The 26,667-nt window shown below is 32.7% G+C and overlaps 7 protein-coding genes across 12 annotated transcripts in view; 4 read left to right on the top strand and 3 right to left on the bottom strand.

The window, feature by feature from the left end:
• Positions 1 to 6,394, bottom strand: part of LOC107068054 (uncharacterized) — a 52,314-nt gene extending 45,920 nt beyond the window's left edge. Inside the window, 6 exon segments of the mRNA XM_015324057.2 lie at positions 1,326 to 1,422; positions 2,425 to 2,568; positions 2,641 to 2,829; positions 2,911 to 3,122; positions 3,212 to 3,321; positions 5,934 to 6,394. Of these exon segments, the coding sequence (XP_015179543.2) occupies positions 1,326 to 1,422; positions 2,425 to 2,568; positions 2,641 to 2,829; positions 2,911 to 3,122; positions 3,212 to 3,321; positions 5,934 to 6,118 (937 nt within the window). The 5' untranslated portion in view covers positions 6,119 to 6,394.
• LOC107068094 (fatty acid-binding protein) lies at positions 941 to 5,186 on the top strand. The gene is made up of 5 exons (XM_015324160.2): positions 941 to 1,134; positions 3,931 to 4,136; positions 4,222 to 4,394; positions 4,497 to 4,601; positions 4,943 to 5,186. The coding sequence occupies exons 2-5, from the start codon at positions 4,067 to 4,069 to the stop codon at positions 5,000 to 5,002; spliced, it is 408 nt and encodes a 135-aa protein (XP_015179646.1). The 5' UTR covers positions 941 to 1,134; positions 3,931 to 4,066; the 3' UTR covers positions 5,003 to 5,186.
• On the top strand, positions 1,472 to 2,427 carry LOC107068085 (cilia- and flagella-associated protein 299-like). Its single transcript, XM_015324143.2, is given in 2 exon segments — positions 1,472 to 2,117; positions 2,119 to 2,427. Coding segments are annotated over 2 exon segments (705 nt in total). The 5' UTR covers positions 1,472 to 1,679; the 3' UTR covers positions 2,386 to 2,427.
• A 144-nt stretch (positions 6,395 to 6,538) lies between the features above and the next one.
• On the bottom strand, positions 6,539 to 8,309 carry LOC107068046 (synaptic plasticity regulator PANTS). Of its 4 annotated transcripts, XM_089175232.1 has the most exons (5): positions 8,293 to 8,309; positions 7,872 to 8,215; positions 7,581 to 7,745; positions 7,249 to 7,466; positions 6,539 to 7,118 (listed from the first exon to the last, which is right to left on the bottom strand). In XM_089175232.1, the coding sequence occupies exons 2-5, from the start codon at positions 7,920 to 7,922 to the stop codon at positions 7,112 to 7,114; spliced, it is 441 nt and encodes a 146-aa protein (XP_089031358.1). In that variant the 5' UTR covers positions 7,923 to 8,215; positions 8,293 to 8,309; the 3' UTR covers positions 6,539 to 7,111. The 4 variants fall into 4 exon arrangements, with proteins under 4 accessions (XP_089031358.1, XP_089031360.1, XP_089031357.1 ...); XM_089175234.1 differs by lacking the exon at positions 8,293 to 8,309 and having other exon boundaries at positions 6,539 to 7,153; positions 7,872 to 8,262; XM_089175231.1 differs by lacking the exon at positions 8,293 to 8,309 and having other exon boundaries at positions 7,872 to 8,260.
• A 156-nt stretch (positions 8,310 to 8,465) lies between these two features.
• On the top strand, positions 8,466 to 9,855 carry LOC107068092 (uncharacterized). 2 transcript variants are annotated; one of them, XM_015324158.2, is made up of 5 exons: positions 8,466 to 8,706; positions 8,815 to 8,928; positions 9,005 to 9,160; positions 9,241 to 9,294; positions 9,423 to 9,855. In XM_015324158.2, exons 3-5 carry the CDS (start codon positions 9,019 to 9,021, stop codon positions 9,647 to 9,649), a joined length of 423 nt encoding a protein of 140 aa, XP_015179644.2. In that variant the 5' UTR covers positions 8,466 to 8,706; positions 8,815 to 8,928; positions 9,005 to 9,018; the 3' UTR covers positions 9,650 to 9,855. The 2 variants fall into 2 exon arrangements, with proteins under 2 accessions (XP_015179644.2, XP_015179642.2); XM_015324156.2 differs by having other exon boundaries at positions 8,466 to 8,742.
• Positions 9,856 to 13,169: 3,314 nt separating this feature from the next.
• Positions 13,170 to 17,610, top strand: LOC107068071 (activating signal cointegrator 1). Its single transcript, XM_015324116.2, is given in 12 exon segments — positions 13,170 to 13,356; positions 15,119 to 15,203; positions 15,302 to 15,414; positions 15,503 to 15,577; positions 15,580 to 15,614; positions 15,731 to 15,839; positions 15,954 to 16,221; positions 16,319 to 16,604; positions 16,687 to 16,844; positions 16,925 to 17,046; positions 17,108 to 17,299; positions 17,370 to 17,610. Coding segments are annotated over 12 exon segments (1,554 nt in total). The 5' UTR covers positions 13,170 to 13,319; the 3' UTR covers positions 17,444 to 17,610.
• A 46-nt stretch (positions 17,611 to 17,656) lies between these two features.
• Positions 17,657 to 22,864, bottom strand: tamo (PUB and ZnF_RBZ domain-containing protein tamozhennic). 2 transcript variants are annotated; one of them, XM_089175225.1, is made up of 5 exons: positions 22,579 to 22,864; positions 22,116 to 22,256; positions 21,809 to 22,008; positions 21,587 to 21,727; positions 17,657 to 21,426 (listed from the first exon to the last, which is right to left on the bottom strand). In XM_089175225.1, the coding sequence occupies exons 2-5, from the start codon at positions 22,246 to 22,248 to the stop codon at positions 20,083 to 20,085; spliced, it is 1,818 nt and encodes a 605-aa protein (XP_089031351.1). In that variant the 5' UTR covers positions 22,249 to 22,256; positions 22,579 to 22,864; the 3' UTR covers positions 17,657 to 20,082. The 2 variants fall into 2 exon arrangements, with proteins under 2 accessions (XP_089031351.1, XP_015179595.1); XM_015324109.2 differs by having other exon boundaries at positions 21,548 to 21,727; positions 22,579 to 22,859.
• Positions 22,865 to 26,667: the final 3,803 nt, after the last annotated feature.

The raw sequence follows: 26,667 nt of genomic DNA, 5'->3' as shown, positions 1-26,667 counted from the left end.
TCGACGTTTAATTTACTCTCGTCATAAAGTATACTTTGCTATATCACAGAAATAGTATAATAGACTGTTAATTATTCCAAACATATAATTCTGCATGCCACCCAGTAAAGTAGTTGCACGTAGTATTGTGTCAGCGGTTGAACGGAACCAACAACAGGATACCTGACACGCGTCCAGAATTTTTTTTTCTTCTTATTTTCCATTATCATCCAAGCCATAGTTGGCCAACGACCGACACTTCGTTCAACTCGACCCTACTTGACTTCCTCCTAAGTATATATACATATTATAAATATATAAATTAATAAATTTTTGTATAAATAAATCTATAAAAATTTATTTACGTTAAAATAAAACTATAGTTGTAGATTATGTTATCTTCGAACATTAGAAATAATAATATCAAAATTTAATCCACTAATGATGGATTAACACTTGCTTTTCATAATTAACATGTTTATGACATTCGCAAACACTAAAATAACGTTTCATTCGTTTCATCAGATATTTATTGCGTAAAATATTAAAGTATTGTATATAACAAACTGCAATTAATTAGTCTATTCAATTAATAGAGAAATAAAAATTTATAATTATTTGTGGTATGTCAATCGTAGATTTCTTCTTTATCGATGAAATTACATAATTATTCTTAATTTCGGTTGGTAAAAACGATAATCGTCGTAATACGAAAATTTTTATTATCGACCGGAAAAGTTACTATCTGTCGGAAAATATAATTAATTTACCGAGACAAAATTTTTTCAAAGAGTACAGAAGAGTACATAGAAGCTTACAAGTTCCGTTTCTTATCTAGCCAGACTCATCTAAGTTACAACCGGGTTCACAAATGGGCGATAGTGGATAAAATACTGTATTCTTTGATAGTATTGTACCGTCATAGGGTTAAGTACCTACTATCGCCCACTGGTGACCCCGATTGTAACTGAGATGAGTCTGGCTAGATAAAATACGGGACTTGTGAGCTTCTATGTACTTCTGTATTCTTTGGAAAAATCAACGAGAATTTGTGACAAGAATAGTGAACACGGTTACTTGGAAACGGAACGTTGTTGGATATTAACAATTTACACAAACGCAATATATAAGCTCGCGTCTACTCGCGAACTTTGTGTAAGTAACTGTGAAACAATTTTAATGACTATTCATTTACATTTAAAAACTAATCATCACGCCTTTGAAACTGCGCAATTTTTTTTACTTTTTTCTAACTAACTTATCCTCATCTTAATAGGTTAGAATTTTTTCAGAGAAAAGAAAAAACGATATGTGATTTGCATGAATGCACAATGAATAACACTCACCAATAGCGCGAGATACGGCCAAAACTCCATTAACTCGCACTGTACCCTGATTGAATGCCAGCATTCCACCCATTTTTTGTATTCTTTCAGATTCATCCTATCGAAAAAAAAATATTATTTTCAGTTTGTATTTCATCACTTAATAAAACACCCTATAAACATATTTGTTATTTCTTTCATTTCTTTTCAATTGTTGCTATGCATAATTAACTAATTTCAATTATTTATTAAGCTCTCCGCATATATCAAATGTATAAATTTTAATATATTTGCAACGAGTTTATAAAATGGTCTTCAATTAAATTATAGTCTAGAAATTTGTCATGTCAAAAGATTTAGTTTTTATACGCCAAAATGACTACGTTAAGTACACAAGTGGATAGCGACAGAAGATTGTTACAATTCAAAAGCTACGAAGAATATTTAGATTCTTTGGTAACTCCTATAGATTTTTGCTATTTGAGAAGTACAAAAGTTGCGCGACAATTGGCAGAACTTGGTTATCGATGTACAGGAGAAACTCTTGATAAAAATACTTTCTATCTGCGTCTGCAAACTGTTAAAGATTTATTATACCCAATTCTTAAGCCATATCATCTTAATTCTGAATTTATACTTCCTTTTGATCCGCTAATGCAAGAACTAGCAATTCGCGAACGCTCTAATAGACTACACGCACTATCAACTATCATATTTATACGTCATAATCCACGCCTTCAAGTCGAAGTATCAGGCTACATAGATTTCAGTGAAAGACTTAAAACAGAAGATTGGCAGCTATATTTCAAAGGAAAAAAAGAAGCTTTGGCCTAAAATTACAGACTTGGCGTACTATCATTGGCAATTAGGAAAAATGCAATTAAATATTACATCTAATTATGAACCAGTAATAGATTCAAAACATGGTCTTTTATTTAAAAATATTCATGATAGAAAATTAATTAATGTCGATCCAAAGGCGATTAGGCCTGGCATAAATACTACGAGAATACGCGTACATAGCGATGCGTATGAACATGTTATTTTATACGATCATGTTGTTAGAAGCACTGTTATTTAATAGAAAGTATTTGTATTATAATCATAAATATTTACTTACATATCGAGATAGTCTATGAGGATATACTAATTCTTCCACTTTGCCACGTTTAGCTAGCATAGCCAAAGAATCTCCTACCCAAGCAATATATAATTTTTTATCCAACAATAACACGCAAACTGCGGTTGTACCTCCAATTACTTTCTGGAAAAAATTAAATAATTTTATTAATGTTACACATACGATATTATGAAACTTTTAGAAAAATCCACTCACTTGAGTTCTCTCTTTTTCTATAAATCTTGTATCGGTAGTGTGAAAAGCGTCGCATAAGGCACGCTCCGGATCTGTAGGATAATATATACTCTCTGCTAAATACTGATGCAAGTGTGTAGCGCAATAGACAGCGGCGTCTTCTCCTCCATGCCCATCAAATACTGCGAAGTAACTTGCTAAGGAGTCATTCTATGATAAAACATGCATCTTTACCATTATGTTAATAGTAATGAGTGAATAAAACATGAAAATATGATTGCGCTTATTCACCTGTACATTACAAGTAGTATGTAAGTCATAAATCTCTACATGCCTATCCTCCATTTTTCTTTTGCCATTCTTCAGTGCGCCGCTTCTTGCCAAAGGTGGCAATTTAGAAGAAGGTGGAGGTAACGTTACTAATCTACTATTGTCTAAGTAGCGAGTAAATATTTCATTTACTTTGCTCGTAACTGCTTGCATAAGTTTCAGTGGAGCATATGCTGTCAAATGATTAAAAAAAATCAAATTATCCATAGTTTGTTAAAGCGTATAAAATACATACAAATTATAAGTGTATAGAATCACTCACTTTTTGTTTCCAACTTGAACCCGCATTCTTCTGGTTGTTTCTCGCATAAATCCTTTATTTCTTGTAATACAAGGCGAACGAGATATCCTTGTAGACTGCATGGACAACGTCTATAAAATCATAAGAACTACCAATTATTACTCAAAATCGTATATATTGTATAAAATTATAATTGTATAAATATATTTACCTTTCATAAGTTTTTTTGAGATTGTATCAAGAAATTTTCATTTTGAAATTTAATTAAATGTAAAAACAGAAAAAATATTTTTAAAATTCTATCATCTAAATATAAATTCGAATTTGCTCAAGAATAACGTAAAGTGCATTAAAATTATTAATATATCTAGGGAAATATAAAAATAATAATCTAACTAATAATTAATCAGTCGTTCAAATTGAAAAATGCTTTCGTAATCTTGATAATTAGTTATTGAAGTTACCTCTTTCTCTCTTTATCGTACATGCGCGCGCTAAACTTGCAATATTTAAAAGCCTCTTCAGAAAAAGATGATAAAAGATAACATATCATAACATTAGATAGGACAATTTCACGAAGTAATGACAGAGTGTGTACACAGTGAAGATTAAACGTGTAAAGAAGTATAAAAAAAAAGTTAGTCTTAAAAAGAAATTTCTTATCCGTGACGATACGAACGACAACAACCAAAATATCATAGATAATTATGTACAAATTCATTTCGGCGTATCATTAATAGGAAAACGGAATATCGAAAGGAAGATATCATTGGAAAGTCTAGAACAATTATTTGAAAAGGAAAAAAAAGAAAAGAAGACGTAAAGGAAACATATGCAACGGCATTTGAATAAGAATTGAAATTTTTAATAAAAAAGATGGCACCGATCGTTGGAACTTATCAACACGAACGTAATGAAAATATCGACGAATACTTCAAAGACTTGGGTAGGATTTCTATTAAAAATATAAAAACTTGCATTATTTATTGTTATAATATTTTGAAATGTATTTCGAATCCATTATTTTTTAGGCGTACCATATATCGCACGAAAAATGATGGGTTTAGCAAGTCCACGTATGGAAATTTCAAACGAAGGAGAAAAATGGACAATTCGTACTGTATCTATGATGCGTACTATAGAATTAATATTTGTTCTCGGTGAAGAATACGAGGAAACTCTGCCTTCCGGTGAAATATTAAAAGTAATTATCAATATGTTCTCTCTAATTTGAATTTCACGTTCATTTTGCAAATTCATGCATTACGTATATACAAAATACAAGATACTTCTTATATTTCTTTAGAATGTTACGACAATGGACGATGACAGTCTCGTGACAGTATCATACAGACCAGATAACACAAAAATAGTACGGAAATATGATTTTACTAATGATGGTGTCGTCTTGGTAAGTTCTGTCTTCAGATTATATTGTATAATTTCATCAATATTATCTCTATTTTTAACGATTTCATACCAATCTTTTTATATATAAAATAAAAGAGTGACACTATTATTAAATGATGAAAAAACTCACAAGTGATATATAATATATATATATATCTGAATACGCTGCATGTATATAAAAGGTGCAAACAAAAACAAAGGATAAACAAAGCATAGCATATGATAATAAAAGTTAAAGAGCTATGCCATCCGAGAAAATGAAATGAATTTTTGAAAACATTGTTGAATTTTCTAAATATTTATTTCTATAAGAAATGTGTGTAAGTTTTGTTTTCATTACAGATAATGTCTAGCGAAAAAAGCGATGCAGTTGCAAAACGATATTTCAAGCGAGTTCCTTAAATTGAAAATCTTAAATCTTGATGATTTCTTTATTTGATACAAATATCATTTTTATGTATATGTGGTATATATGTATACTCTGTGTATATTTTGACAATATTATCAATGATCAATCCAACGCAAGTTTTAAATAATTCTGTAAACGAATAATAAAATTGAAAAATAAATATTATAATTAAAATCATCTGCTGTGCTATTGTGATGTTGTTTTTTATCGTGTCATATGTCACATGACATGTGGTAAAACGATAAAAAAAAACAGAATTCTATGACGTCATACACAAAATATTCTGATCTTGATATATTTTAAAATGCTTACTAAGACTAACATTTTTAAGCTATTACAACAATGATTCAAATCTATCAAAATTTAGCTTTATTTCTCTAGAATTAACAGAGAACTATTGGCAAATTGCAAGGGAAGTATTCCAAATAGAATGATGACTGTCTCTACGGCTATGAAGTTATTCTTTATATAAATAGAGAAGATCGGATGGAGAAAAATTGTTAAATTTTCGCGCTAAGAGATTATTTTAAATATTCTACTTCTATGTATACATTTATTCCTCTCCTCTTCCTTCCTTCTCTTACTCTACTCTCACTCTTACTCTCACTCTCACTCTCACTCTCACTCTCACTCAGTCATTCACCCTCTCTTTTTCTCTCTTTTTTTCTCTTGTCATTAAAACCCACGTTCAAAGATTAATGCGAAAGAACGAACACTCCCGCGATAACGTGCGTCGCCGAGATTAATTCGCGCCAATTGGCGAATTGCGATTTGAATTTTAACAAATGGCGGGAAAATGAAATACCAACTTTTTAGGATAAAGTATAAAGAAATGCGAATTTGTTATCCTAATAGAAAGATTAAAGGCAAAAAAAAGTGAAAAAGAGAAAAAAGATGAGAAAGATAATGAGATAATGTACTTACGGTTGTTTAATGTACTGCAGCGTCAAGTAGATGATCTCCCCGACGAGTTCCGTTTGCGTAATACTGTATGCATTAACCTTCATAGGCAGTTGATCCTCCGGATTGATTTTTCGAATGAACTCTTCGAAGTATCGTCTATATTCTCCGAGATAGTCAACTAAATCTGTAGCACTTTTCGCAGCCATTTTTTTTATTTGTATTTATCTTTTTGTCAATATGAAAATTAGGCGCGCGCGGTCGCGTGCGCACGTACCCTTAGAACGACGCGGCGGCGGCGAGAAGGAAGGACGACGATTACACCCAAGGAATCAAACAAAAAGAAACTTGTATCTTGACAAAGAAGAAGAATAAAAAAAAACACGAATGATTCACCTCAATGATCTATCTTCGTAGTACACAAGCTCGGTTACGAGCACGTATCGTTACGCTATCAACGCGTGACGTCTCTTACTAATGCAAGCGAGCGAAATAATGAGAGGACGCGGGATAGAGAATGACACAGAGTGTGGCAGAAGGAACGAGAGTGGGGATGGACTGAAACAGAAAGAGAGAGAGAGAGGAATGTAAAGGAAGATTACGTCGTCAAAGAACGAAAAGTCGTCTACGAGTGTCAACAACAATTCATTTCTCCAAATCGCTTTCTTCGAGATGCACGCGTAATGTTTTGTGTACAGATTGCGTCATTCATTCAATATGGCGAGCACACATCACTCGGTCACCCCATGCGGTCTATCGTTCTATCCAACGATGATTGCGTTTTGACCAGTTTTCCATGCAACGTGCAAGAAAGTGTGAGAACAAGGATCTCCAAATATCCTCTTTTACGATGATGATACAATCAATTGAAATTGTTGAAAGAGAAAGCACCGCCGCTGCTCGCATTATGCGTTGTTCGTGCTTTCCACCGGGGGTCGTCGTGGTCGTCTTTTTACGATTGCTTGCATTCTCTCTCTCTCTCTCTCTCTTTCTCTTTCTAACTTGATAATTTGGTCCTATTATTTGGTGTAACCGAATGAGAAAAATCCCTTGACGCGCATGACTGACACAACTCCGCGCACGCCCACGTGCTCACACGAGTTTGCAACTCCGCGTACGACTATCTATTATTCTTTTATTTCCCTCTCCTTTACGTTGTTCCTTTTAATTCCTCCCTTTCCTTCTTCTTTCAACTACATATATTAACGTCTAAAACGATATACTTTACATTTGTCCTTCGTATTCTATATCAAAGTAATTAATTTTAACACAAATTTCACTTGCAATAAAAAATTATTAACAACTTGTAAATGTATGACAACAAAAAAGAAAACATTACATTATAACGCAGTATTTATTTAACGACTCTATTTTTTCTTGTATTTCTTTGTTCTTCATCTTTTCTAAATAAGAATCTTTAAATTTTTCTTCCATCCACTCGGGTAAAGGAGAATTCCAATCCTCCGGTGGTTTATTTCTTCTTTCCCAAACCTTATTTCCTATGTGTCCTTTTAATCTATTCATTCTATGCTCATTTTCGCTTGTTATTAGGGCTTCCTAAAATTAAATAAATTTCTATAGATTTTAATATGCTATTAAATTGAATTAGTAAATAACGCGAATATTTAAACTTTAAAAAGGACAAGTCATGTTATCAAATTATTCGTATACGTATGCTTCCTTCGATTGATTTTCTTCCCATATTTTGCAATAGTGAAAATCCTTTTGCCACGAAGAACAATCAATCTTATGACCATGTATGAAATATTGATGAAAACGAGATCTCAAATGTTTGCATTCTTTGTACTCATCTAAGTATATTTCGCAAGGTCTTATCTGAAAAATGAAAATAATTAAAACCAATGAAAAATCAATATAATTTACTCGAATTGAAAACATATTATATAACTTTAGTGCATCTACAAAAAATTTTTATTATACAACTTAAAAAAACTCATTTACCATCCAAGAATCCTTGAAATGATTTTCTTCTTTTGCTATTACTTTAGCCATTTCTAATCTAATAATAAATATGAAACTATTATTATAGCTTTTATTAGTAATCGCACAAACATTCTTTGATAAGGTTAATTTTTCTATTCATAGGTCATGCACCGATCCACACAAATAAATGCTCTATTAATCAAAATTTCTTGAAAACTTTCATAATTAGGCATTAGCATTTATAATTTCTTTTATAAATATTTACGAAACAGAATTATTTAGGTTACAGTACGTTTAACACGTGACTTATATAGATAAATAAATATACAAACGATGTCTATAGTATACTGACGCTGACGGAGCTAGAAACAAGAGAATGAACGATATAGGCAATTTGTAATAATATCCGTCTCCTAAAAACGTAAGCAATAATTAATACTTATTTCTGCCTCTAGGGCGGCATGACGATCAATGTGATCATAGAGACCCTGTAGGAGGGACGCGCCATACATATTGCTCATCTGCCATTGGCTGAAAATTTTAGGGACCGCTTCCGATCCAACGCGCAGCCGCTTCATTCGCACCATCAATAGAATAACTTCTGCTAACGTTATATTACGCCTTCCTGATGATGGCGTATATATGACCTTTTTTTTTTTTTTTTTATTAGTCAACAAATTTTGGAAAGGTGCACCCCCACCCTTACCGCCACCACCACCACGATCTTCCAGCGGACGACTGTTTTTATCGTTTTCATGATAGGGTTTGGGAACTTGATGACTACAAAAAAAAAAAAAAACTTGAAGACTTTCTACCTAAAGTCTCTGGGATCACTGGGTTCTACACAACGCTGGTAACTACTTTGGAGAACAGTAACAGATACAAACATGTAACTCTTTTTTAACGGTTGTGAATAAATAGTTGCCACTATTTAAGTTCTAACCTACGCATATTGTTTCAGGTATTACATTATCTTTTAATCAAAGTATTTTGAAAAGAAATGTACTGGGAAACGTAAAGAATAATTCTAATTTGTCAAATGTACTTCCTTCTACTAATGCAACTATTATTCCAGGTAAATAGTAGTTTTATTTTTAGTACGTTTCAATTACAATTACAATTTATTTACAAATTATTTCAATTGTTCGTAGCTCAAGAAGAAATTATGTCCAAACAAGATGCAAAAAGCATATCAACAACAAAAATATCAGAAAATGTTTCCACTGCTAGTCCAGTAATTGAAAATAATTCAGCTTGCTATGTGGAATCCAATCCGTCACCATTAACTCCAGCAAATGATGTTACAAGTATGATAATAAATTACAGTTACAAAACATTTTTAATTTTTAATAAACGAAAAAATAAAAATAAACGTTCATCTTTTTAGATACCTTATTGTTAAATGTAACACTCGAAGAGCATGCCATAATAAAACAACCATGTAAGTCACTAATTTTAGCTACAATAGTAAAGTTATTTTAGAAATGTAATATGTAAATATAACAGTATAAATTAGTATTTAGAAGTGTAATATTGTCTAATATAGTATTTTTTACATTAATTTTGCAGGTAACACTAATGAAAAATTGTTACACGCTTCATCTGAAAGTATTGAAGATACAAGTAATGGACTCATGTTTAAAGAAATTGACAGTATTTGTGATCAAATTAATTCGGGTGAAGGTCGAGATCACAAGAGTTGGGTTAATACAATTAAAAAATTAAAAATTTTGTTGAGTAGAAGTCTGAAAACAATTAAGATTTTAAAAACAAAACATACAAAGTCCCGAAATTAATTTAAAAAGCAGATCAAAGATTTACAACAAAAAGTACGTATGAATACCAGCTTACAAATCATTAATAGGTACTCTCTGTTTAGATTGCGAAGTGCATCGCGTAGGTATAATCGCAAAAATGTAAAAAATTTTAAGCAAACAAATCTCAGTTCGAGTAAAACTATGACCATGTACCACATTGAGAAATAAAAATATGTTAAAATAAATCTATTTTTTAATAGTTTTATATATTTGTCTTATTATTATTATTATTATTATTATTATTATTATTATTATTATTAATAATAATAATATAATATATATAGTAAATAATTATATTTATCAAAATTGTATAAATTCCTACAAATTGTTTTGAAATTTCAAAATACTGTAATGCCTTTTATCAAATCAAACTTAATTGAATCTTTCTTTTTGAATTTATAATAATTTTTTTGTGTAACCTATTTTATTTTAATATAAATTTTTTAATTATCATTAAATATGATTCATTTTTTTTCTGTATTTGATGCAATTCATTATTTCATAATTTTTTCAAACCAATTCTCCACTCTACCCCCTACACTATTCACTATTACTATATACAACTGTGGGAAAACCAATGTCCGCGGGCCGAATGGCTAGTTACTGACCACCGTAACAGCCAATGAGGAAGCCGGGCACAACAAGGGATTTCACCTTTTTTATTTGCGATCTCTCGGAACGAATTTTATTCCACAATATACAGAATTTATATACAGAATTTATATACAGAATTATATACAGAATTTATATACACACGCACGACGAGATACAGAACGATAAATTGATACGGAAGAGCGTGCAAGCGCAGTCGACTGATAAGCTTGGCGAATAAAATTGAACTCCTATCGAGAAATCCGTTGGATCGATGATCTCCGAGGAGCGAGGAGATGATCCGGGATGTTCGTCACTAGGCCCGACCAATCAGATTCCCAGGTGCAATTACGCCGCGAGTTCTGACCAATCGGCCGCCTCTACATCATGGTTTGGTTACAAAGCCGAGGCAGAAAGTATCGCTGCTAGACGCGCGCACCTCTAGTAGTTTTTGGATACGTCTGTCGAACCTGGCGATGGCAGCCGCGAGATGTCGGCACCGTCCTGGTGCAAGACATCGGAGCTACGGATAGTCAACCATGGGGTGTCAGCACCGAGCAGGTGCGAGACGCCACAGTACTCCCCCCTCTGGACCGGACGCCGAAGGCGGACGGAATTAGACTTGCGGAGAAGCTGAGTCGAAGTCCCTGGTCAGGCGGTTCAAAGTCGGAGGTGACGTAGAGTGACTGCGTGGCGAAGGCTGTAGAGGATGGCGATGAGACGACGACGAGTCCTGTCGCAGCAGGCGCCGCTGGCACTACGGGCAGGGATCCGGATGCAGCCGGAGGCCGAGAAGGCGAAGACTGCGATACTGCAAGGACCGCTACTGCGATACCGTAAGAATTGGAGACGAGGTATGCAGCGACCGCTCCGGTGCTGCGAGCTAGGAGATGCGACAGTCGTGAAATCGTCGAAAAAAGAGCCCAGGTACGCCGGTGTCTAAGCGTCCGTGGGTGGCCTCAAGGACGGCGGTGCGAAGAGAGCGAGGCAGGTAAGGCCGGACTCGACCGCCGTGTAAATCGCAGGCCACCTTGATTCCCCCAAGGATGAGGCGTTGGATGTTGAGGGAGGTGGATACTGCGAGCGATGGAGAGCTCGTTGTCGCGAGCTTGTGCATCCGCGACGGTCCTCGACCGAGAGCAGAAAGTAGGCTGACAGAGATGCAGACTGAAGTCGCCGCTGGCCGGTCTGGGACGGGCGCTTCCTTCATAGTCCATGCGAGGGCGTCGGCGACGAGGCTAACTGCACCGAAGACATACTGAAACGAACAAGTCACATTGCAGTAGAGAAGCGAGTCGCCGTTACTGTCGAGGTGAGGCCTTATCCGCGGGTTGGCGAGCTGCGTGAATCAGCGACCGATGATCCGTCAACCCTGTGAACGGATGTCCCTTGCGGATTCGCCTGGAGTGATGCACAGCCCGGAAGACGGCTAAGAGCCTCCGAACGAAAGTATCGTAGCAAGCCTGTGATGATGGCAGCGTCTGGGAGAAGAAACCAACAGATCGCCGTTTCCTTTGTCGACCAGCTGCAGCCACGCAGCGACGACGGCCAAACTGGACACGTCGGTGGCGAGACGAAGTGGTACCGATGGCGATAGGATGGCAATCTCCGCGGCTGCAGAGAGGCTGCGTCGGGCGCCTTCTGGAGTTTCTCGACGGTTGACAGGATGCGGAAGTAAGCCTCCTGAAGAACCAGAGTGGAGAAGGTGTTGGGACGACGAAAGTCATCCGTTGCCCGAAGTCTGTCCGAGAAGGAGAAGCTGGACCAAGGCTGGAAAACAGCCGGATGACTCAGTTGAACCAGGCGGTCGGAAGTAGACTCGGCCGACGCTGAGCGTTCACCGAAGAGGCGACGCGGGCGCACTGAGACAGCGGTGCAATCAGTTTAAAGCCCGGTGGTGAAGGCTGGTGCAACGGTCGGCGCCGTGACCGGTGCAGGAGCTAGTACTGGAACTCGTTGACAAGCAAAGTCTTGCGCGGGCGAACTTCTCGCCGCAGCCGCATCCGGCTGGCCGCCGGTAGCGTGCTGCTCGGCTTCGGCTCGCCTGGTCGGCATCTTTCGAAAAGAAAAGCACACACGAAGTAAGAAAAACGAGTCAAGGAGCGTACTTACGACCGTGGTGCGAAAGGGACCAAAAACAAAATGGCTGCCGAAGACAAGACCTCGACTTGAAAATGGCCGTTAAACAGGATGAAACCAGGCAAGAGAAGATGGCTGACCAGAGGCGAAACCGAGCGAGCGAAGAGAAGCGCGAAAAAAAAAACGTGGTCGAACTGGTTCCGGAGATCACGTCGGGGTCACCAATGTGGGAAAACCAATGTCCGCGGGCCGAATGGCTAGTTACTGACCACCGTAACAGCCAATGAGGAAGCCGGGCACAACAAGGGATTTCACCTTTTTTATTTGCGATCTCTCGGAACGAATTTTATTCCACAATATACAGAATTTATATACAGAATTTATATACAGAATTATATACAGAATTTATATACACACGCACGACGAGATACAGAACGATAAATTGATACGGAAGAGCGTGCAAGCGCAGTCGACTGATAAGCTTGGCGAATAAAATTGAACTCCTATCGAGAAATCCGTTGGATCGATGATCTCCGAGGAGCGAGGAGATGATCCGGGATGTTCGTCACTAGGCCCGACCAATCAGATTCCCAGGTGCAATTACGCCGCGAGTTCTGACCAATCGGCCGCCTCTACATCATGGTTTGGTTACAAAGCCGAGGCAGAAAGTATCGCTGCTAGACGCGCGCACCTCTAGTAGTTTTTGGATACGTCTGTCGAACCTGGCGATGGCAGCCGCGAGATGTCGGCACCGTCCTGGTGCAAGACATCGGAGCTACGGATAGTCAACCATGGGGTGTCAGCACCGAGCAGGTGCGAGACGCCACACAACTTTTATACTATTTAAAATGTTTGATTCATTCGCGCGCAATCACGTGACTATATAAGTTCCTGTCCCCCAAAATTCTTTGGCGCGTCCCTCCTACAGGGTCCCTAGTAATTAGAAAACTACGAATGTATATGAAAAGTGTCCGTCGAAATGCATTCAATTCGGGTAGCACCACAGTTCCTACACGGTAAATTTTAATGGAAGCGCCAAATATTATTAGAGTAGGATTGAGACATAAACAAGGAACACAAATTTTACCCATAACTGTTTTGTTATTCACATACTTTTTCATAAAATTAAATGATAAAAAATCAATAAACGTACTATTCACAGTTTACGAAATAAAATCACTCTAGCTACACGTTTTCTCATAATAATTCTTTAAGGTTATATTTACTACATTATTACATAACTCGACATACTTCAATTCGTTTACAATTGCTACATTCATACCATACCTACTACGTTCACTAGCGCTATTCTGGAAGGTTTTTGAACTATTATTTATAGAAAACGCAGGCAGCGATCCCATTCGTACGATAATTATCGTACGCGTCACATAATTTGAAGCCTTCTACGATCCAAAATTTGGCTTGTGCGATCCAAAATTCAGCTTGGATGTAATTAACAATAATTCAATATGTAAATATCGAAGTTGTTAACGACAACAAGTTGATTTTGTTTTTTGTTTCGCGATTCGGTTGTCGGTTGCAGCGTACTCTAGCGTACACAGTTGGACTATTTTTTGGTGACTAGAGCCAGGTAACAATTGAAAATAGCTCGGAAACCAATAAAAAACCAAAAAAGCCAGGAAAACCTTGAAAAATACAATTAGAAGGATAGAAAATAGGAAAAAGAAAAGGACGAAAAAGGACCTGAGGACCTAAAAAAAAAAAGAAAAAAAAAGCAGGTCATTAAGTTTGCAAAAGTTGGTATTTTTACTCTTTTTGCAGATTTAAAAATGTAAAAAATTCTGCAAATGTTTAAATCAGAAGTGTCAAATCCAAAATTCCTAAAATTCCAAATTTTTCCCTGTGCGTACGATAATTTGTCTATGTGTACGATAATTTTACGGCCCTGTGTCGATCAGACAAACTAAAGTCTCTGGGATCACTGAACGCAGGACACTTTTTTACATTTTCTCCCATAAGTGATTTTACTCCTTATCTCTACCCTCCATACATAAGTTTTTAAACAACTATACGTACACAAACTAGTACGTTTATTGATTTTTTATCATTTAATTTTATGAAAAAGTATGTGAATAACAAAACAGTTATGAGTAAAATTTGTGTTGTGAAAAGTTGTCCAAATCAGTGCTGTCAGATCGTGGGTAAATCTTACCTCTCTCTGTGCCACTGGAATTGTACACAATGAAAGTTTTCCATGTCCGTGTGTTTGGGATGTCGAGGAAAGCCGAGTGTAACCGAAGTTGGCGGTTGGCCACGAAGTGGCACACTATGAAAGCGACTCGTGTCCATGTGTTCGGACGACACGAGTCGCTTTCATAGTGTGCCACTCCGGCGTGCCCGCCAACTTCAGTTACACTCGGCTTTCCTCGACATCCCAAACACACGGACATGGAAAACTTTCATTGTGTGCAATCCCAGTGGCACAGGGAGAGGGTAAGATTTACCCACGATCTGACAGCACTGGTCCAAATGGGCGTAAATCCCTCTACGTACTGTGGTGCCACCCTAATTGAATGCATTTCGACAGACACTTTTCATATACAGAGATGTTACTTCTTACCTCTACCCTCCATAACATACTTAAATATCAAACGATAAATTGAGAAAAGGGGTATCCTAATACATTTTTACTTCATTTTTTGTCCGTATCTCTGAGCTGAAATCACCCATGCTGTAACAAGTACCGTTGAATGACAATTCTTATTTACCTATATTTATATATATTTTAATTATTTTAAATTATTTATGTTAAACAAGTTAACAATTATATGATAATGGAAGAATGGATATACGAAAGTTTATCTGGTTTGCTGGATTTCCCAGTACCAGAAGAATTAATACAGTAAGAATCATTTTATATATTATATTTATAATATATTAGATACGTTTTGTTTTTCTTGTATTGGAACACGTGTTTCAAATGATTTCTTTTTAATTTAGATTTATTATAAAAATAAGAAATGAAAGAGATTTAGATGAATATCTTACAACTCTGTTGGATTTGAAAAATCCTAAACATAAACAATTTATAGCTGAATTGAAAAAAAGACAAGGTTAGTTAATGTAATAATACACATATATTTCATTAAATAATGCAATCATTTTGTTCAATAAAATATAAAAAAAATGTATGTATTATAGCTTCATGCAATGATCCAGCTGGATATAAAAAAACGAATGACAATAATGATGATTGTAAGAAAAAGCAAAATGACAAGAAAAAAATAAAACAAAAGGCAAAGAAAATATACAGGTATATACCTACAGTGAACTTTTAAATATTTATCATAATGAAAATAAAATTGAATTATATTTTTTAATGGTTTGAAATATTTATGATTAAAAATTTTTGTTGTATTGTCGTTTTAGGTACAAGAAATGAAAATCGATAAAATAGAAAAAATAGAAAAAAAGAAGCCAAAATTTGTGAATTTGTATTCGCAAGAAGGACGCGATAGAGAAACTGTTTTATTAAAAGGTACGTTTTTTATGGTATATAATTCAATGAATAATGTTTTGCACGTATGCGTAACGATTTTGAATACTTTAGTAATAATATTGAATTTATAAATTGTTGCTATGCGTGCGTCAGGTAGACACAAATGTGACTGTGAAGCAAAAAAGCATTCTCTGATAAATAATTGCAATAATTGCGGTAGAATAGTTTGTTATCAAGAAGGATCTGGTCCATGTTTTTTTTGTGGAACATTGGTATGTTCTCGCGAACAACAAGCTATACTTTCTAGTAATACTAAGCAAGCAGATGATTTATATAATAAATTAATGGATCGAAAACCCAATAAAGGCTTAGAAGAATCTATCAAACAACGCGATAAACTACTGGAATATGATCGCAATAGGTATATTTAACTGCAATGTTTATCAGACCATAAATAATATAAAAAAACATCTTTTTATATTATGTATAGATTGATATAGTTAAATATTATGTTACAGTGCACGACGTACAAAAGTAATTGACGATGAATCGGATTATTTTCAAACAAATAGTACATGGCTTACATCCGCAGAACGAGAAAAATTTCGAAAGCGCGAAGAAGAAATAAGTGCTCAAAAACATGCATCTCGTTTGAGTAGAAAAGTAACTTTAGATTTTATTGGTAGAGAAGTATTCGTAGGTCAAGAGGAGAATAATGAATTAGACGATCTATATGAATTGACGTTAGATACTGAGTCAATAAATAGCAATATTTCTCCAAATATAAATTTCGACAGCCTAACGGTAAATACACAGTTAAATTATTTATCATATTATTTGACAAAATAATCAGAGATATTTTGAAAGTTTCTTGTCCTTTATGTAGTATATTAAACAAGAAACGATGCGATCTGTTAAACAAACATCAAACATTATTGCAAAAAGTAAAATTCAAGATAAAGAATATTTAGAACTAACGGATCAAGGCTTATGTTTAAGTATGCATCAGCCGTATGCTTCGCTACTGGTTGCAGGAATAAAACTGTGAGCATAGTTTAAAAATATATAATTCCATTATAAAATCATAATAATGTTATTATGATTTTTATTAATTAATTAATTAGTCACGAAGGTCGAACTTGGTATTCTTCTCATAGAGGAAGATTATGGATAGCGTCGACTGCTAAAACACCTACTGCAGGAGATATTTCAGAAATAGAACATTTCTATCGTATTTTAAAAAATGGTAAGTAATAAATTATTTAGAAAAATTTCTATTCAATATTATTTATTTTATATTTTTTTAGAGAAAATTAAATTTCCGGAAAACTATTCTACTAGTACTTTATTGGGCTGTGTAACAATTGTTGATGTTTTGTCTCAAGAACAATACAGAGAAATGTATCCCGAAGGAGAAAGTGAAAGCCCTTATGTTTTTATATGCGAAAATTCGTATACTCTTCCTATTAAATTCCCTATACAAGGAAAACATAAGATTTGTAAGTAATTTATTATTTCCTAACAGTTGAAATAAAGATCAACTATTTTATCGTGAATTCATAATTACAGATAAATTAGATAACAAAATTCATCAAGCTGCTATGAAATCTTTAGACAAAGTTATTAAGGAGAAAAAAGAATAATTCATTACATTATCTAATTAAAAAGTGCTTGTACATTTGCATGTTTATAAATATAATTTAACGCAGATATAATAATCTTACATAGTACGTAATCTCATTTTATAAAAGTAACAGAGAATTCTATTCAATGAATTCGTTTTCACAATAAAGTAACATTTTAAATAGTATTTAAATATTATATATATATGTATAAAAGAAACAATCATCAAAATATACTTCTTGCAATGTATACAAAACGTAATTTATTATTTGTTTACAATGTGGATAACATTATTAAAAAATTAATTGCATGTTATGTAAGCACAATTATTGTAATGTAATCATCATCATTACATTTATTTATTGTATATTTAATATTATATTTTTTGTGCTATACTTATCTCCCTACCTAAATACATCATTAATGAAAAAATATTATCAGTCCTCTCAGATATTAGAATAGTCGATCGATATATTAAATATACATTTATATTTTTCTAATTTCTGAAATGTAGACAGAAGCAATTTTAAGAAAAATGTGTTTCATGCGAATACGTGGCAATATTCTAATAAAACTCATGACTATCCTTTTCAAAGTCTCATCAGTTTTGTTTTTTTAAACATATATCAAACCTTAATTGTGTCTATATTTATGTTATTTGTCAATTACTAAATCTAAAAAATTTCCAAAACTTTGTATCTTATTAAGCACCTGTACTATGCAAATTAAAATAAAAATTAAAATATACATATTTTCCTAAATATAAAGTCTTATTTCTCTAATAAAATAACATTTAATTGTAAGCAATATTTTCACGAACCTCTCTAAGCTAAAAAATTAACAAAATGATTACTACAAGATAAAATGTTCTTTTCCTCTGTTTGTTCATTTCAATGATATTTTACAAATAAATTTATGGTAGACATGAATATTTTTAAATCCTAAAAGTCACATATAATCGTCTTTAAAGAAAACAACAAATATAATTTTTAATAAGTCAACATAAATATGCATATAAATAAATAGAATTAAGTTCAAATAAATTAGGTAACTGAGGAATGTTTGAATATGCATTATAACGTAATATATGTTATTTTATTATACATTATTTAAGCTTGAAATTTTGTAAGTAAGTATTTTCAAGCAAAACAACAAATTGTTAAAAGAAATTCTTTTCTACTTTATTATATTGCGACAATATTAAATAAATTAAACAACTTATATATAAAAACATCATTGCAACATTAAACCAAATATTATATCAAGGACAAAATAAATTATTAAAGAAAATTATAGGTATGCAGTATCCAAGTCTCTAATATTTTATAATTTTTCATTGTTGGTTTCTTGTTTTTTCATCTTATCATACTATAAAATATATTCTTCAAAAATTTCTGCTTCAAAATAATAATTGAAAAATCTTAAATATTTCTTGTACTAGGCCTTGTTTAACCACTCAATATATTTTTCAAATTTTTAATTCAAATTTTGAATTGTTGAAAGTACTATCTAATAATTTGATAATTGTAATATGATAGGCTTGTTTTTGAGGGTTTCTTAAATAGTTTCTACCATTAAACAATGTTATTTAACAGATTTATTATATTTTTATCTTAGAGATAATAATATAAATAAATAATATATCTTAACGATTTTCAATACCGTATCATTTTTTTGAGTAAAAAATTAATGTATTAAATAATTGTTTCCAACAGTATATAAACTATTTTTTAATAAGTTTTCCTGTTATGTTTTTAATCGTAATGTTATTTTAATAAAATAATCAGATATTTATCTATTTGGCATTCTTTAAGATAACAGTGGTTACATTTTTAGATTCTTGTATAATCAAGGCAATTCATCTTCAATAGTCTTCATCGCTACGTAACAAGGAGTTTTACTCCAATTATTGTGCAATAAATTATTTGATAGGTTATTACGTGATGTTATATGGCATGTATGAAAAATAACTACATTCCATAATTATTAATAATACTACCAAGTTATACACATTAACTAATAGAAGCTTCAAATGAATTAATGTAAGTATATAAAGAAATTACTATTTAATATTAATATTTTTATATAAGATACTATATGATACCTTTTATTAAATAAATAAAACAGAGTAATATGATAAATATGCTCTTTCAAAATTTAATATGAAATTAATTTTTGCATAATTTTGTGTAATATTATAGTTCATTTATATTTTCCATTTGTATCAATCATATTAGATATTTCATAGGCCACTGCATCAGTATAATACTAATATATTGATATCACAAGCCTATTTGCACATGAAACATTAAGGTAAATAACTTCATATTTGTCCTACTTCTCAAACTTAATTATTTAAGTGTAATATATACAAGGTTTTTCAAAATATATCGTTTGTACGAAAAAACCTCTAACACCCCGTGTGGTATATATATATTAATAGCGCATATATTAATGCACTCTTTGACTTTTATATAACAATACTTTCTAAAGGTCCTTACATTGTAACTGGACTCTACGCATACGCCTTAAAACATATTTGTTTTAATTTAAATATAACTTAATCAATTCTTTTTTTGCAAGGACAATATAAACTTTTTTTCATGCGAAAATCATATTGAGAAATAAAACGTTACCTTTTTACAAAGAGAGAATATTTTTATATATAAGTTGGAGAATCTTTCAAACTTTCACCGCAAACATCACAGACGGAAACATTTTTCTCGTTTACTAATGTACACTTTGGGCATTCCTTACCGCCGCTTGCCAACGGTTTATCTTCGTTTCCTTTAAATTTTGATTTCATACACATTTCACAAATTTCTTTTTCGGGTGAATTTAAGAATGTGCAAGTAGCACAATTCCATTTATTTTGATCTTTACTATTAGATTCCTTTTTGGATTCTGACAATTCCAAATGATTTATTGAATTAGCAATCCTTGAAATTTGTTCAGACGAATGATGCGATCGTTGCATCGGTACGATCTGACTATCGTGTTTTTTCACTGTACCATATAAATACGATGGATTCTCTGTGGTAACATCGATGTGATATCTATTTGAATCGGATAAATCAAAAGAAGAGGATTTCTTTTTAATCGATAATGTATCTTGATGGTGCTTTCGTCCATTAGTAATGTGATTATTAATATCCTTTGCATCTCCTCTTCCAGTCTTCTTTTTCTCCAATCGATAAATATTATACTTTTCTTCGTTTTCAGAAGACCTTAATGGCTTTTGTTTAGAAAATCGTAAATCTGTCTCTGTTTTGTTTAAAATATCTTCTCTATCACCAAGATCCTTCGAATATCCCTGACTTTCTAAATTTTTATAAACAAAGTCCCAATTTTCGTGTGTGTTTTTCTCTATGTTCGAATATGGTTTTATACATTTTTTATCAACTTTAGCATAATCGTAATCCGAATCGATAGGTTGTCTTTTATGAAAATCCAATTCGTCCATATCAAAAGTTCTTTGCGATGGTTTTTTACATGTTTTATCATAATTCACGACTGGAAGTGGCATATTAAGTTCTACTAGCCTATCCGCTGGTATTTTTGTTGCATATGCTGGTACTGTAGGATAATAGGAAGTATTATGAATACTACTACACTTATTTCCTACTGGCATACATCCGTATGTACCATAACGATTTACCATCCCATGATCCATTAAATTAAAATAATGGTAATTTTTAGGTGTCATATTTGTATCATTAATGCATCTATAATCTGAAGGATATGGTGGTATACTGTAAGTGTTGGATGGCATATGATAATTAATAGCTGGTGGTATAGCATTCACGGTTGCAAGTTGCGGATAATGATAGTTTCTATATGCATCAATTTTTATACGACTTTGGTGCATTTTTTCAAGAAAACATTGATTCAAAGCTCTGATAGCTTGTTCAGGAGTTCCAACGTGATTCTCACGAAATTCTAAAACTTCGAGCCAAGAAACGGTATAATTTTTCGAGACACATTCCCATATCTGTTTTAAGATCTGCAAGTAAGTTTGAATTTCTAAATAGCAATTATAATTACGAGTTGACATAATGTGACAATAATAAATACATACATCTCATATGTGTGTGTGTTATACAGTGATATTATAAAAATAATACCTGACATTCTACAAAAGCCACTATCGCATCTCTACTAACGTTAGTCACTTTGTCTGGATCTATCGGACCTTCTAAAACGAGCACTTCCCTGGCTGCATGCTTATATCCCATTTGTTCAAACATCAATTCTCCTCCTATTAAATTAGCTTGTACTTCATGTTTGTAGAATCCACTATAGGTCTAAAAATTGAAATAAATTTATTTAACAAGAAGAAAATACAAGAACGCTATAAAAAAAAAAAGAAAAAATGATATACTGACCCTTAACGTTCTGTACTCTTTCCTCCAAGGTTGTGCAACGAGATTTGCAGCGTATAAAGAAATTGCACTCCAAGCAGTGGCAGCTCTATAACCACTAAAATCTTGCAATGTAGCAGCAGATCTGCGTAAAATATCAGCCGTTTCATGAAACATGTATTTATTTTCATTAGGAACAAGGTAGAGGTATTCCTTGATAAATCCTGAAATCATAATGAAAATATCTATGATTAAAAAAATTAAAAGAACGCATTTTCTGTCATTGTACAATATGATCTGAAATATAAGATTTGTTTGATTACATTTATACCTTCTAGCTTACGACGTTGGTCTAATTTTAATGGACTATCATCGGTTTGTAGGTAAGCCAGATGACTTTGTTCTAACTTCATACTAATTTCTTGGAGTTTGTCTTTGCCCCGAAGAATTAAGTCATTTGCCATTTTTGTTCCTAAAATGATAAATAAATGTATTATAATGCATTTCGTTGCTAACTATAATTTTATTTACTTGTACCACAAGACAAATTATCTAATAGTATTTTTTTCTTAAATCGAATCTAATCGACTATAAACATAAATATAAATATTTATGAAAATGTATGATGTATAATTCTACAATTTTTATTTCTTTTTTCAACGTAAAATCTTGTAAAATTATATCAAGTTTAATTATCAAATATATGGTATTTCTATAAAAAAACACGACTAATTAACAAAAGATAAAATAAATTGTTTATATGGAGGTATAGCATAATCGTATTTGTAACAAACCTCCTAGAAATTCAACGTTGAAACAGATTCTTGATACGAATTATGGCTAGCTCCAACCTAAAAATAAATCCTATATATAGAAGAGGTGCCACGGGATTTTCTAGGTGAGCTATCATTATATCTTTTGTCATTTGCAGGATGGTTCATTTCAAACGAATTGATTCATCAAATTATCTGAACTAAATGACATTTTATATCACTTAAAAAATAGCAGTAAATATTTTCCTGTCTAACTTTTTTTGGTTATGTTATGTACGTCAGATCCATAAACCAATCGTATCCTCTATAGAGATACAAGTTCGTTGAAAATTGTTGAATTTGTCCAATCTTATTTTTAACCCTTTCGTTACGAGCGCCGGAATTAGACGGCCTCCACTCGACGACCTGTGTGTACGAGCGCCGGATCTAGGCGGCCTCCCTCTACTCGATGACTCGCCTTTACGACCTGACACTGTACAAAAGTGTTCGTCGCACCGAATATGTTTCGATGATCGTTGTGTTGATTTAGGAATTTATTGTCCTCAAAATTTTTTATTTTTTTTTATTTATGGTCCTCCGGAATTTTTTAAGTAAACGATACTTTAAACCTACTATCTATCGTATTCTATTATATTTATGTCATAGGTTTGTCGTAGGGTTTTGTTCAACTAGGTCCGACAGTGCATTTCAATAGAAATTGAATATAAAGAAAAATAACTAAATATAAAGTTTCTCGTCTACAAAGGATTTGATACTGAACATTCTTGAATACCTTGATGATATTTTTGTTTACTTGTATCAATGATGATACTTTCATTTTTATGATACTTTTATTTTTTTTGTGTCTTTTTCATCGATAGTACTTATCATTCTTCGGTTCGTTTTTTATTTTTTTTACCCAAAAAATGAATCTTTGTTTAGTTCCCCTATGGACTTTCTTAGAAACAATCGGGGAAAAAATTTAATACTATAAAACTCGCTTCAGTCTCTCTCAAGCTGTCGGTGGTAGGGACCCTGTAAGAGGGACGCGCCAAAGAATTGTGGGGGACAGGAACTTATGTAGTCATGTGATTGCGCGCGAATGAATCAAACATTTTAAATAGTATAAAAGTTGTATATAGTAATAGAGAATAGTGTAGGGGGTAGAGTGGAGAATTGGTTTGAAAAAATTATGAAATAATGAATTGCATCAAATACAGAAAAAAAATAAACAATGAATAACAAGAAATCTTCCTTGAAGCCTTACATTAATTTGAAGATTTTATTTTGAGCTTTGTTTAGTTTGTTTTATAAAATTTTTCTTTTACATAATCTGTCAGAATGTTAGGGCGAAGGTCGAAAAGGACTCTATTCTCTAACGAATTGATTGATTCAGAAAACGATTTACATAATAAAAATAAAAATAATGTTACACTGCACAAAAAAAAAGAACTATATGTAGTACTTCTGAATCAGAAGCAGAGAAGATTGAAGCAAATGACAGTCACTGTGAAATATGGACGTTAAAAAAATTTGTCCCTAAAATACATGAGTTTATGACAGATAATTCAGGAATTTAAAAACATATTAGTAGATCAGTCAAAATTTTAGACTATTTTCAACTTTTCATCTCTGAAGAACTCGTAGAACTGATTGCAAGAGAAACAAATCAATATTGGTCTCGAAAAAATAATAATATCATAAACAATTCAGAAGGAACAGTACTAGTCGAACTATACTGTTTTTTTGCTACGACATTTTTAATGACACGCAATAAAAAGTTAGCATTAGTAGAGTACTGGAGTACAGACTTAATTGTTTATACTGGATCATCTACTATGTTGCATAGTGAAAATAAGGATATTGGAATATCTGGAACAATAGTTGAAACGCTATGAAGCCGTTCCCTGGGAAAGGGCCATACACTTTATGTGAACAATCGGTATTCAAGTCCAGCTTTATTTAATTTTCTACATAATAATTGCACAAATGCGTGCGAAACGGTTAAAAAAAAGGAGAAAAGGAATGCCAAAAATTGATGAAGAGCTAAAAAGAGGAGAGGCAACATTTCGATCATCCAATAATTTATTAGTAACAAAGTGGATGGATAAAAAAGATGTATACATGTTGTCTACTATGCATACGCAAGAATTTACAACGATAACCAGGCACAGAGAAAAAAAGTAATACAAAAACCAGTAAGCGTATTGGACTATAATAATTCAATGGGTGAAGTGTGGATAAAGCGGATATGGTTATCAGCACGGTGAATTTCACCCGCAAATCCTTCAAATGGTATCGCAAATTTTTCTTTCATTTGTTGGACATTTGCGTGTGGAATGCTTATTGCCTTTACAAGCACAAGAGAAAAGAACCTATATCCATGGCAAAATTTCAGTTACAATTAATTAGGGAAATATTGGGAAAATATCACCAAAACAAAAGTCGTTAAAATCTAACAGGCAATAATCATCCACTAAGACAAACAGAAAGACCTTTTCTTTCGGTTTATAAATCGGCAGGAAAAAACCGAAGTAAAAGGTGCGTCGTTTGTACTGCAAACGATAAAAGACATGAATCTAAATATGAATGTAGAGACTGTAATGTGGATTTGTGTGTAGATCCTTGTTTTAAAATTTATCATTGTGAATTAAATTACTGAGAACTTTAATTTGACATATTAATTGCCCTCAATTGTATTTAATTATATTTAATTATAAATATATATTGTTTTTAGTTATAAATATATATTATATTTAATTAAAATTATAATATAATAAAAAATAATATAACATTTATTTAAATATTTTACTTTTATTAATAAATATATAAGAATATATTTAATAAAAATAAAATATTTTTAATTATAATCAAGATAAATCTCGACAGTAATAATTGCAAGATATACAAAAATGTCATTATGTAACACATAAAGAAGAGTACGATCCGTAGAATAACAAGGTAGCGTTGAAAGACGTGTAACTTCGAACACCAGTTTACCGACAACAATATGCCTACTTTGCGGAGCATTGCTTCGTTCAGTGGCGTTATAGACTACAGGCCCGACCTAAAAAATCGGTGGGTCATCTGATCCCCCAGGAAATCTATATGGGACGATATAGGGGCACAAAATAATAATTTTTAGCACTATGCCGTTACTTGTAAGTTGTCCAACTGAGTGCAGGTGAGAATTAAAAAGCACAAAATTTCCGGGTGCTTTTTTATCAAATGATTTTGTACGGCATTCTTACCACCTATAGTTCCATCGAAAATAATGAGAAAACACGTAGTGCCGTTTAAAAATAGTAAGCCACAAAGTCGGAAAAAATTTTTGATTTTCTGACAAAACCCCGGGTCTATTAAATCATTTGATTTTGAACGGCGTTGGTTTCATACAATTTCAATACCTATTCTAATTGATTATTTCGCAACGCCATACAAAAATCATGTAACAAGGGAGAAAAATCGAGGGTTAAAATCCACCTTTTTCCACGGGTCTGGGGGGTGATCTGAAAAAGAACGGCATCGGTTTCATTTGATTTTTTAGCATTTAGAAGTACTAATTAAAATAATGCCGTTTAAAAATTGTTGTTTATTTGAATGTATATCAATAATTAACTTAATTTAATCGTATATTTGACTTTTACAGCTGTAAAATCATTTAACTCTGTACGGCAACTTGTTTTTTAACATGACATTGCTAAGTACAATTGTTCTATATTATTGCCGTTAAAAAAAAACTGTTTTAAAAAAAAATATAGAGAAAACAAAAAATGAAATTTTTTCAATTTTTGCAAAAGTTTAAATTGTCGTACATTAATAACATAAAGCAATTTTTTAAATGTTATTGTTGTTTTAAATAGTATAAGGGTTAATGAATTAAGAAAAAATCATGCCGTACATTTTAATGCAGACCATATTTTTTGGCAGATAAAAATAACCCTACCGTTTTAGGGGGTACTTTATCGTCATCTAATACTGTACGGCATTAACATAATTTTGAAAAGAACAGTTAGTAATATGTAAAAATTATTTTGCCGTCTATTTAAAGTGAAACAGTGTGAATATTATATCCATAAATTAAAAACTATCAAACTCAGTATTAACATTTTTCAATAATTTTTGATGAAA

Source organism: Polistes dominula, unplaced genomic scaffold (assembly GCF_049000335.1).
Source record: "Polistes dominula isolate Pdom_NZ unplaced genomic scaffold, Pdom_raw_medaka contig_82, whole genome shotgun sequence".
Classification (NCBI taxonomy): Eukaryota; Metazoa; Arthropoda; class Insecta; order Hymenoptera; family Vespidae; genus Polistes; species Polistes dominula.
This window is presented reverse-complemented; position numbering and strand designations above follow the sequence as displayed.